The sequence below is a fragment of the Magnolia sinica genome, chromosome 3, assembly GCF_029962835.1.
Source record: "Magnolia sinica isolate HGM2019 chromosome 3, MsV1, whole genome shotgun sequence".
Lineage (NCBI taxonomy): Eukaryota > Viridiplantae > Streptophyta > Magnoliopsida > Magnoliales > Magnoliaceae > Magnolia > Magnolia sinica.
In genome coordinates this window covers 11,696,684-11,708,708 of record NC_080575.1, presented here as the reverse complement: position 1 = coordinate 11,708,708, position 12,025 = coordinate 11,696,684, and the positions used below count along the sequence as shown (strand labels likewise).

At 41.8% G+C, this 12,025-nt stretch overlaps 1 protein-coding gene across 4 annotated transcripts in view; it reads left to right on the top strand.

Moving 5' to 3' along the window:
• Positions 1-12,025, top strand: part of LOC131239516 (ATPase family AAA domain-containing protein FIGL1) — a 51,662-nt gene that overhangs the window by 14,744 nt on the left and 24,893 nt on the right. For all 4 annotated transcript variants that reach the window (XM_058237257.1, XM_058237256.1, XM_058237259.1 and 1 more), the window contains exons 2-3: positions 9,966-10,104; positions 11,017-11,490. In XM_058237257.1, coding sequence (XP_058093240.1) covers positions 9,966-10,104; positions 11,017-11,490 — 613 coding nt within the window. The remainder of the gene's footprint in view (positions 1-9,965; positions 10,105-11,016; positions 11,491-12,025) is intronic.

Below are 12,025 nucleotides of genomic sequence, written 5' to 3'. Positions count from 1 at the left end.
CCTCCCCCATGCCAAGCTATAGGAAGTGCTCCATTGGCCTAAGATCCACCCACAATACGCTGAATAGGGAGAAGCTGTCCCACAAGTCTTTTGCTATTGCGAATGAGTAATGAAGAAAGAGATGGTCCACTATTTCCTTGTCTTTCATACACATGATGTAGACGTTTGTTAGTGACAAGTTTCTTTGACGAAGATTATCAATTGTTAGCACTTTGTTATTCCCAACTAACCAAGCCTAGACCGCAAACTTGGTGGGAGCCCCATAGTACCAAACATGGGCAGTGTGGTGAGATGAGCTTTCCAAAGAGGGGCGACTAAATAATTTGAATAAAGATTTCGTGGAGCATTGAGCATTGACCGAACTTCTCCTTAAACCGTATTATGGTATCATTGACCCCAACTGTGGGTTTTGCCTGACGACGTAACCTTTAGATTGACAAGATCTTCCATTTCTTCATTCGAGAGGTTCCTACGACATGGCAGAAGCATTTTGTAACCAAAATCTCTTTTGAAAAGGAGATTTGTGCCAACCTCAAAAAAACTTCCCGCAACGGTTTATCACTCAACTATGATGGAGACATCAGAGGACCTACTCGGGTGTACCAGAGATGGAGATGACCATCCACATCAGTGTAATTTCCTTTGTGGATGGGAGATGAGTTCCAGATGGGGCTCGCCGGGCCATTTTGAAGAACCCACATGCATTAGACGCGCATCAGGAAGACCTCACTTTGGGATGATGCATGTGGGTTATTTAGGAGACCATTTTAGTCATAAGATTTTTATTTCGTGTCGATCTGATCATTGAATCTTGTCGATTAGGCCATCGGGCCATCAAATCTTTCAGATATGGGCCCCTTGGACTCGGATCTTGCTTCCTTTATGTTTTTTTGTTATTTTTAGAGTTTATTTAATGGTTGAGATTGATAATGCGTGTTTTAGTTTTCTTCTTTTGGATGATGGGCCATTTCATTTAAGTGAGTGGCATAGTTGTAATTATTTTGAATTTTTAATTATAAAAGCACAGAGGGAGTGAAGGTCCAACCCTAGTAAAATTATTGAGAAGAAAGAAAAAAGAGAGAAGCTCTCGTGTGATGGAATTTTCCTCCTTGTGTTTTAGGGTTTTTGAGAAACCCTCCATTCCAATTGAATTGTGGAAGGATAGAAGCTTTTTTGGTCGTGGATTCCCCAAGGTACATCCTTCCTCCCTCTCTTATTCAAAATGTATTATTCTTCCTCCCTTGTCTTCCTCTTTCCCCTTCCATCACAACCTTTTAAGCCTATCAAAACCCTACTCAATCCTCCCTCTTTTTTACTCCTTTACCTAGACACGTGTGGGCACTCGTTTGGGGTTTTCCCTGTTCGATTTTCCTCAAAAACTCCTTAATCTCTAGATCCTTTGAATCCCTAAAAAAACCCCAATCCTCAATCTCCATCCATGAATCCAAAACCCTAATGAATATCTGAATTATTTGTGAAACTTTCCCGAAACCAGAATTTTGCTTGCATCTTTGTCTATCCACTTGGTTGTTGCACTACCCACGCTAGATTGGAAGTCCCTACTTCTAAGTGGGCTACTCTTGAATTATTTTATATTTTTGTGCACCGCGTATGTGATAACTTAAGATCTTCGTGTTATAAATTTGAATTTCCGAATCTATTATGTGGATATGCTTGATTTTACATGTTGATTGCTGAAATTAATGTGTAATTGATCTCTCATCTTGTATCCTAGGATAGTTTCCATCATTCTACATCAAACTAGATGTCCTCCCAAAAACAAATCCTTTGCTCGTTTCCCAATGAGAAAGTGACGCAGGACAGCCCTAATTATGATGCATGCTCATGGAGATAATTAAACAGCGGAAATAAAAGGAATAAATGATCTAAAATTCTAACAGTAATCATCATAACTGAGAAAATCATAAAGGAAACATGCAATGGAGCGGGCCATCACTACAACCATGGAGTATGGAATTCAATTACTACTTAGGTTGGATCCGGCGAGGGATGAGACCTCCCGATCTTGCATGGTCACACCCAATCGATCAATGAAGATCACTAGTCCGAAGAACCAAGAAATTTCTCGGATTAGGGATTTGAGAATTTGGGGATTTAGGGTTTAGATCGGTTCTCAAGATTTTGATCGAAGAAGAATTAGCCAAAACTGAAAAATAGAAGGAAGAAAGTTATTACCTTGAGGAAGTTAGAGGGGCACAAGAAGAAATTAGAAGAAGAAGATCAAGGGGAGAAAAGAAGCACCATTAGAAAGAAGAGAGGAAGGAGGCAACCAAAGGGTTTACTTTTCATTAATCAATAGTTGAAATTCGTGTTTAGGGCTTTACCTCACTTAAATAAGCAAATAAAGACATAAAATTACTAAAATACCCCTAGGATAAGCAAATAAAGATATAAGATTACTAAAAGACCCCTAACTAAGTCAAAAAACGTGGAAATAACATAAGTATGGGAAAGTTTGGGCGCTCGGTCTTCTTTCTCCAATCTTCCTTCACATGTGTCTTCCCTAAGTGGGGTCTTCTTCTATATGTCCAATCACATGTGAAAGGTCTTCAGCTCCTCAATATTCGCCTATCCACAAGGACGACACTTGTGGTTGGTGCTTTCTTCGTTGGTACACCTTGAATGCACCTGTGTCCGCATCAATTCCCCTCGGGTGAGAAAAACTCGACCCCGACGAGTTGAAACTTTTGTAGCGCTCAAGTAGATCTGGATCAATACCCTGCAATGCGTCGCCCGACAGCCACGTAGATTCAGACGATGGTTTGTTTTTCCACCTGACAAGATACCTTTGGAAACCTCCATCTCTCGTGGATACTATCTCGTCATCCAAGATTTCCTCAATTGCTTCTTTATGGGTAATGGGTGGAGGAGGGGGTGGAAGGGGTTGGGTAGCAAACTCAAAAAAAGGCCATGAAAGGGACGATGTATCAACAATGGGAGTGTGGGCACAGACTAGATCTTCCACATTAAAAGTTAGATTAATGCTCATTTCAGATGGAAGGTTAACCCGATACGCGTTGGACCCAACCTTTTGTAATATCTTGAATGGTCCAGCACTACGCGCTTGTAATTTCTTTGCTGATCCTTGAGAGAATCGCTCTGGCCTTATTCGCACCATTACATAGTCTCATTCTTGAAATTCTTGCACTTTACGATGAGAATCAGTTGAAACTTTATAATCATCATTGCTCTTATTTAACCGCTATCTAATATGTGTATGCAAATCATGAATATGGCGTGCGAATGCATCGGCTGACTCAGAAGACCTTTGGGTAACAGACATAGGTAAGAGATCTATGGGCATTCTAGGTTTATAACCACTTACAATTTCAAAAGGACTCAACCCTGTAGATCTATTAACTGACCCATTATAAGCAAGTTCAGCAGTTGGTAAAATTAGGTCCCAAGTCTTAACATGTTCACCCACTAGACAACGTAGAAGATTTCCAAGGCTACGGTTTACCACTTCAGTTTGACCATCTGTTTGTGGGTGGTAAGTAGTAGAAAATTGCAAACGAGTTCCCATAATGTGCCACAGTGTCTTCCAAAAATAGCTAGTAAATCGAACATCACGATCAGACACTATGGTTTTAGGTAACCCATGGAGACGGACCACACCATCAAAAAAGATACGAGCAACATGAGACGCATCTGACGTCTTCGAACATGGGAGGAAATGCGCCATTTTAGAAAAACGGTCCACAACGACAAAAACGGAATCGTGCTTTTTTATAGTCTTGGGAAGCCCGAGCACGAAGTCCATACTAATGTCCTGCCACGGAGCATGTGGCACTGGCAATGGCGTGTACAGCCCGATATTTTGCTTTCTTTGCTTTGCCGGTTGATAAGTTCGACACCGCCCTAAAACTTTGGCTACGTCTCGCTTGAGGCTTGGCCATAAAACGATCTTCCACGAGGGCAATGGTCTTATCACGACCAAAATGGCCAGCTATCCCTCCTGAATGAAGCTCCCAGATGAGGAATTCACGAAGGGACATACGGGGAATACAAAGTCTGTCTCCCTTGAAAAGAAAGCCATCTTTAAGAACATATTCACCCATAATATGCTGGTCACTAGAGAGCGACGCGTAAGTACCCCCAAAATCAGGACATATGGGGTATTCATCTTTCAGTTGCTCAAATCCGACTACCTCTACACTCAAGGAGTTGAGTAACGCCACTCTCCTACTAAGGGCATCCGCTGGTTTGTTTTCAACCCCGGCCTTGTGTTTCAAAACAAACGAATATTCCTGAAGAAATGCTACCCACTTGGCATGCCTTGGGTTGAGTTTCTTCTGAGAATGCAAATATCTCAAAGCCTCATGGTCAGAAAACAAAATGAATTCTTGCGGTAGGAGGTAGTGTTGCCAATGTCTCAGGGATTGCACTACCGCATAAAATTCTTTGTCGTAAGTGGAGTATTTTTATTTTGCCTCATTCAGTTTTTCACTGAAATAGGCCACTGGGTGTCCTTCTTGACTGAACACTCCACCTATACCGACACCAGACGCATCGCACGCTACTACAAAGACTTTAGAAAAGTCAGGTAGACGCATGACAGGAGCTTCCACCATCTTGCCCTTAATTTCTTTAAAAGCCTTGACGGCGGCTTCAGACCACACGAACTCTCCCTTTTTCATGCATTCGGTAATGGGAGCCATGATCGTGCTAAAACCCCTAATGAACCGACGATAAAAAGTTGCTAGGCCGTGAAAACTTCGCACCTCATGAATGTTCCTTGGTTCTGGCCACTCAACTATGGCCTTGACTTTTTCAGAGTCTGCCTGCATCCCTTCAGATGACACTATAAATCCTAAGAACACAACTTGGTTAGACATGAATGCACATTTCTTAAGATTAGCGTACAACTTTTCCTTCCTAAGGACACTACAGACCTTCTTTAAATGTTCAAGGTGTGATTCCTTAGTGGTATTATAAATAAGAATATCGTCAAAGTACACCACTAAGAATTTTTCCATGAACGGCCTCAAAGTTTGTGTCATCACCCGCATGAAAGTACTGGGTGCATTAGTCAAGCCGAATGGCATGACCAACCACTCATATAGCCCATCTTTCGTCTTAAATGCCGTCTTCCACTCATCTCCTGGGCGTATACGAATTTGGTGATATCCACTCTTGAGGTCTATCTTAGAGAATATAGTAGACCTGGCCATCATGTCAAGCATATCATCAAGTCTAGGTATAGGAAACTTTGCTTGTGATAATTTTGTTTATGACGACTGTCCACACACATTCGCCACGTGCCGTCTTTCTTTGGCGTCAACAATGCAGAGGCACGGCACACGGGCTCATACTCTCTTGGATGAAACCCTTTGAGAAGCTCATCAATTTGCTTCTTCAACTCTGCATGCGCTGGGGGTTCATTCTGTAGTGAGGAAGGTTCGGTAAAGTAGACCACGGGACGAGATCAATGGCATGTTGTATGTCCCTCATAGGTGGCAACTCATTCGGTAAGTCTTCAGAAAATACATCACTATTCCTTCAGGACCGAGGTCACCTCACAAGGCAACTCTGATGGAACCTCGGGTGTAATTTCTCTAGCCACAAGGGCATACACCATAGAATCCTCCTTAGCCTCTTTTTCAAACTCTCTTACGATTATATGTAAAGACTTAGGTTTGGATTTTCCCATTTCTCTAGGCTCACTTGCCTTCTCATCCTTCTTCTTCCCCAGTGTATTCTCAGGTGGCATGGGATTAAGTTTGATCTTTTTACCATTATACATAAAAGTACACGCATTCGAACGGCCAAAGATCGTGACATCATTATCGAATAGCCACGGTCTACTTAGGATAACATGTCCCACATCCATAGGTAAAACATCACACCACAGGGACTCTTTGTATGACCCAAACTCGATGGGGACTAGACATTGCTGGGTGACAGGTAGGGATGTCTTGTCAACCCAAGAAACTTTATACGGGTCTGGATGAGGTGTGGATTTCAGTTTTAAGCGATCTAAGGTGTTAGTGGAAATCACATTCTGACAACTTCCACTGTCCACTATCACCTTACAATTCTTTTCACCACACTTGGCAATAGTGTAGAAGATAGTGCTTCGACGCCAGTCAGCACTACTTCTAGACTGAGCTAACACACGCCTGACTACTGCAAGCGTTGCTTCTCCATCCACTTCTTCATCAGTAAGTCCTCCTTCAGGGTGATACTCTTCAACTTCATAATCACCCTGGTCATCTCCACCCTCGTGGGACTCGCCTATAACTAAGGCTCTCCCATGGCTCTTCGTAGGAAACTGATTAGACATGTGGCCAAGGTTGCCACTCTCATAGCACCTCACTTGGCTTATGTTACTAGGACCGGCACCAAGAACCCCTTTGCCCTTGTCCTCCCTAGGCCTAGGCGGAATGGTCGCCTGTGCCCTAGGTTGATTACAAATATTAGGTCTAGTTCCTTGGGAACTAGATTTAGCATTGGAGTCTCGGGACTCAAAACGACGAAAGACAGGAGCCTTCAGATACTGCTCTAACTCCTGCACGACTTGATATGCTTCATCTAAGTTCGTTAAGGGCCGAGTAATAAGCTCGCGCTGAAGATCCGCACAAAGGCCCGTCTTAAAACGCAAGAGCGTTACTAGAGGGTCTTCTCGGATATCACATCGCATCACATACTCTTCAAATTTAGCGATGTAGTCAGCGGCAGGCATTGACCCTTGGCATAAGGATTGCCATTGGTCAAGGAGCTTTTGACGGTATGAGAGAGGAAGGTACTTCTCCTTCAACTTCTCTTTCATCTCATACCAATGTGTGATAGGGGCTCTACCAACTCTCTCTATCTTACGCTCGGTGTTGGTCCAGAAGAGCTTGGCTTGACCCACAAGCTTCATCTTAGCAAACCGCATTTGACGGTTTTCTGACATGCCATACCACTCAAAGTAGTGGTCCATGTCAGCAACCCAGTCAAGGAATGCCTTGGGATCCAAGCGTCCATCAAAACTCGGGGCCTCAACTCTCACACTCTTCATCGCCCGCTCATCTGGATCATAACGGTCTTGATGACCACATGTGGCTCGTGCCTCTCGCACCACACCACGACCGTTACCACGATCTCTATCCTCACTACCACCACGTGTGGCAGTACGTTCTTCAATGATTCCTTCCACTTGGGAGTGCGCATCTTCCCCTACAGCGGGGTTTTCCTTTTGGGACGCCTCTAGTTGCTCCACCTTAGTCATGGTAGTGGTAATTTGGTTCTCAAGGCGGGCAAACTCACGCCTTTGACCCGCTTCTAGGGCGGTTATCTTTTGTATCAATTGAGCAAGTTGCTCAGATAACTGCTCGTTATTCATGGTAGGTTGAAGTCCGAAACCTCTACCTCTTCTCGTGGGCATACAATGAAGACTTGAACCAAACTCTACCTAACTAGACTACTAGGAGTTATGACTTTCAAGATGAATGCGATGAATGCAAAACTACTATGAACTGACAAAGTTGAAACAGGAAACAACTCAAATCTGAAAATTTTCCAGATTAGGAACTTTCTAAAATTGGAAAGTTTCTAAAATTGAAAACTTTCTAAACCTGGAACTTTCCTAAGTTAAACCTAAAAATCAAAACCCTAATTTGATAACTCGATCTAGACAAAAACCATGCAAGCCTAGGCTTTGATACCAAATTTGACGTAGGACAACCCTAATTATGATGCATGCTCATGGAGATAATTAAACAGCGGAAATAAAAGGAATAAATGATCTAAAATTCTAACAGTAATCATCATAACTGAGAAAATCATGAAGGAAACATGCAATGGAGCGGGCCATCACTACAACCATGGAGTATGAAATTCAATTACTACTTAGGTTGGATCCGGCGAGGGATGAGACCTCCCGATCTTGCATGGTCACACCCAATCGATCAATGAAGATCACTAGTCCGAAGAACCAAGAAGTTTCTCGGATTAGGGATTTGAGAATTTGGGGATTTAGGGTTTAGATCGGTTCTCAAGATTTTGATCGAAGAAGAATTAGCCAAAACTGAAAAATAGAAGGAAGAAAGTTATTACCTTGAGGAAGTTAGAGGGGCACAAGAAGAAATTAGAAGAAGAAGGTCAAGGGGAGAGAAGAAGCACCATTAGAGAGAAGAGAGGAAGGAGGCAACCAAAGGGTTTGCTTTTCATTAATCAATAGTTGAAATTCGTGTTTAGGGCTTTACCCCATTAAATAAGCAAATAAAGACATAAAATTACTAAAATAACCCTAGGATAAGCAAATAAAGATATAAGATTACTAAAAGACCCCTAACTAAGTCAAAAAACGTGGAAATAACATAAGTATGGGAAAGTTTGGGCGCTCGGTCTTCTTTCTCCAATCTTCCTTCACATGTGTCTTCCCTAAGTGGGGTCTTCTTCTATATGTCCAATCACATGTGAAAGGTCTTCAGCTCCTCAATATTCGCCTATCCACAAGGACGACACTTGTGGTTGGCGCTTTCTTCGTTGGTACACCTTGAATGCACCTGTGTTCGTTGGTACACCTTGAATGCACCTGTGTCCGCATCAGAAAGCCACCCTTGCCAATGGGGCTGTCAATGGGACAGGCTGGCTCACCTCGGGCTGGTTTGGGCTTGAAATGCTAGCCTGTTTCACAAGCGGGCTGGGCTTGGACTCGATTGTCCAAAAGCCCGTTAACCTAGCATGGTCCGACTTGTTAACATTTTAAAAAGTTAAAATTTCAAAAAAATTTCCTCCTCTTCCCATAAAATTTTGCTTCCCTTGCCAAAAACTTTTTCCCCCTTCTCCCTGTCTCTCAATTTCTACTTTATCTTCCCAAATCATATCTCATACTAGACAAGCCCAATCCATCAAAATCCCAATGAAAAGGTGTTACATCCCAAAATATATTAATTATAATCTCAGCAGCAGCAGCAACTCTTCTGAGAGAGAGAGAGAGAGAGAGAGAGAGAGCTAAGTTATGCGGCAGCTCCAGGTACGTTCCATAACCCCTTTCTTCAATTTCTTCTTCTTCTTCTCTCTCTCTCTCTCCCTCTGTTCTTCTCCTCTCTCTATTCTTCTATGTTCTTCATCTTCTCTCTCTCTCTCTCTCTTGTGCTTCTCTATTCTTCTCTCTGACATGCCATGATAATGGTTCTATTGTCGTCATCCTGTGTCTGTTTCTACAAAATGCCGTGTTTTAGGTAGTTGAGATTGGTTTGTGCCATATAACTACTGTAAGATAAAATGCCAACTAGAAAAGCTCAATGCTTTGTTTTGTTTCTTTTGTCAAGAAAGAAAAAGTCTTCTCTCTCTCTCTCTCTTCATTTTAAAATATGATTATTAGTGATTATAGTGTGATTTTTTACTCCTTTTTTCAGTGAAGGTTTCGTGTGGCTCTCATTGCAAATAAAATGGTTTAGCTTCTTCTTTTATTATTATTATTATTATTTTTCATTTTGAATTGTGGCTTATTAGTGATAAATCATAATAGTGTAAATTTTTTTTTTTTCACTTCTTCGTTGAATCTCTTACGGACTCGGGCTCGCGCTCGGCCTCAGGCCAAGCCCTGTTTGAATTTTCCAAGCCCAGCTCGGGCTGGACTGTTTTGGCCCATCACCAGCCTGGGCTAGGTTTGGGCTTAAGTGGAATAATGCTGGCCAGGCTTGGACAAAGCTTGGCCCAGCCCTAACCCGGCTTGTCGACTCCCCTACTTGCTGAGAATTTGCTTTTTAGCCGAGCAACAAATTTCCATAGATTTGAGGCTCTATAAGGTGAGAAGCCCAAGTCCACCATCTCCCTACTTGAAGCCCATATTTTCTCCCAATGATATCTTTCCATAAAGTAATTAATGGTGGTGGTGGTGATGATGACGATCTTTGAGCAAGACCTACTAATTAATGTTTAGTCTTTGTTTTCGGTCTTTTCCTATATACACAGCCTAATGTGTAGTCCTAATGGCTTTAATGTGAATTCAGTCAGGCATTTGAACAAGCAAGAAGAGCTGGAGGTAATGTTTTCATCAAGAGAGGAGATATCAACGCTGAGAAAGTTATGCAGTCAAAGTACTTCCGATCTTTTCTTCACAAGTCCAAAGGAAGTGTTCCTGACAGATTGGTACGATTATTGACTGAGAAATGTATTTGTCATTTATACATGATGTTTGATGTTGTTCTAAAAGATCCGTGCAATTCTTTTTTCTTGAAATTTTATCTAAGGATTTGTGATATTAGTTACTCATGCCTTTGATTGTCGAAGGTCTTGGCATTATGGGCACTGATGATCGAGAAAATGCTAAAATCAAAAGTGTGTGTGGGAAGAGAGGTGCACAAGCACTTTGATTGCTTCGCATAGGTGGTGGGAAATGCATACTTGTTTAGCACCCCTCCTTTGCGAGGGTTGACCACCTAGGCCAATAGAAGTGCACACATACATGTTTTTCCAACACGGATGTGAGGATCATATAATTGATGTTTCTGCAAGAGTAATTATCGCATGCATAGCATTGATATTAATTCAACATCTAGCCCAGCATGTTGTCTTACATGTGTAGATGATCTGAGCCACACATGAGGTGAGCCCCACTAGAAGTAGAAAGCATATGTGTATATAATTATTTATTTATGAATGACAAGGATGGGTGTATTTATCGGCCAGTGCGGGTGTAAATACTAAATAGTGCCTCCTCTAATATCTACTACACCAGGATTAGGATCATGATCATCATCGTAGCCTTCTCCCAGCTATTTGGGCTCAGCATACATACACATAAATTCATATATGAAATCAGGGTTGTCAATGGGCTGGGCCTGGGGTTGGTTTCAGCGTGGATCTTGAAGTTTTCAGGCCGGGCCTGCTGGACTGGACCTATTCAAAATTTTGTTTTTTCTTGGCCTAGGCCCAGCCCATTGATGGCTGTATCGATGAAATAGAACCTGTTACCCGTTGCATGTCTTTGATTGCAAAGTCTTACATTCTTGAAGACATGATTGCATGAAGCTCTGAAAATTTTGTCACCTGTACCTTCAGATTCCTGATGTATCAATAGATGCAAATTCATCTGGTCTTCAAAGTCTTGGCATCTCCGAAGGCCATCAAATGTCTCAGTCAAGCCAATTGGATGGGATGAATGCCAAGTTGAATTTCAAGGCTTCAAAAGTTCTGACACAGACAAAATTAACATCTTTGTACGGAAGCAGGCCTTCAAAGCCAAGTAATACTCCATACAAGAAACTGCTGAACTATGATGATCATGGCTTGGAGGAATGTGTTGTTGTGGAGAAGGCAAATTCCAATAACTCGAACTATCTGAAGGGCCATGGTACATCCTTCATGTCCCAAGTGGAGGAAGAAGAAAAATCTTATGGGAATAGTCTGAGAGCAAAACGTCAGCACATGGAAATTATGAGCCCTAAACATGACATTGCGAAGTCTCCATCAAGCAACGAAGAAGCTAATGCTGATAACTCTGGCAATGGATTTGTCACTGCAAGAGTGAAACTGGTATTTATTTTGTTCCTCATGGTAGTTCTTTTTAATCAGCTGATGCTCTCTTTCAATTGTTTCTCATAGTAATTTTATTTTAATTTTTGGAGGGAATTTAATACAAGTCCGCATGATGACAAGTTGAAAATTAGTACTTATCACAGCAATTGCTTTCTGCTGAAGCTGAAAACATGGGCTGAGAATGCAGCTTGATGGAAATGCCTTTTTTGTGCTTGGTATTATGAGTGCATTAAATCTGGGTAGTTTTATTTTCCAATAGAGGTTATGTAAAGTTGGATGATGACAATTTACAAATTAACTGTTCAACCTTATGAGCCATTCATCATGAGATTGCCATTGTCCAAATCTACTTTAGTTCAGCTCCTTTCAAAATTGAAATGATTGCAATGTGCTGCATGAGTGCTTTATAAATTTTAAAAAATATTTTATGGATTTCATTCATGTAAACTTCCATGATATAATTTATTAAGCAATGGTCAATCCTACACGGTTATGAAAATGCTACTATTGCCAGTAACACCTCCTTGAATGA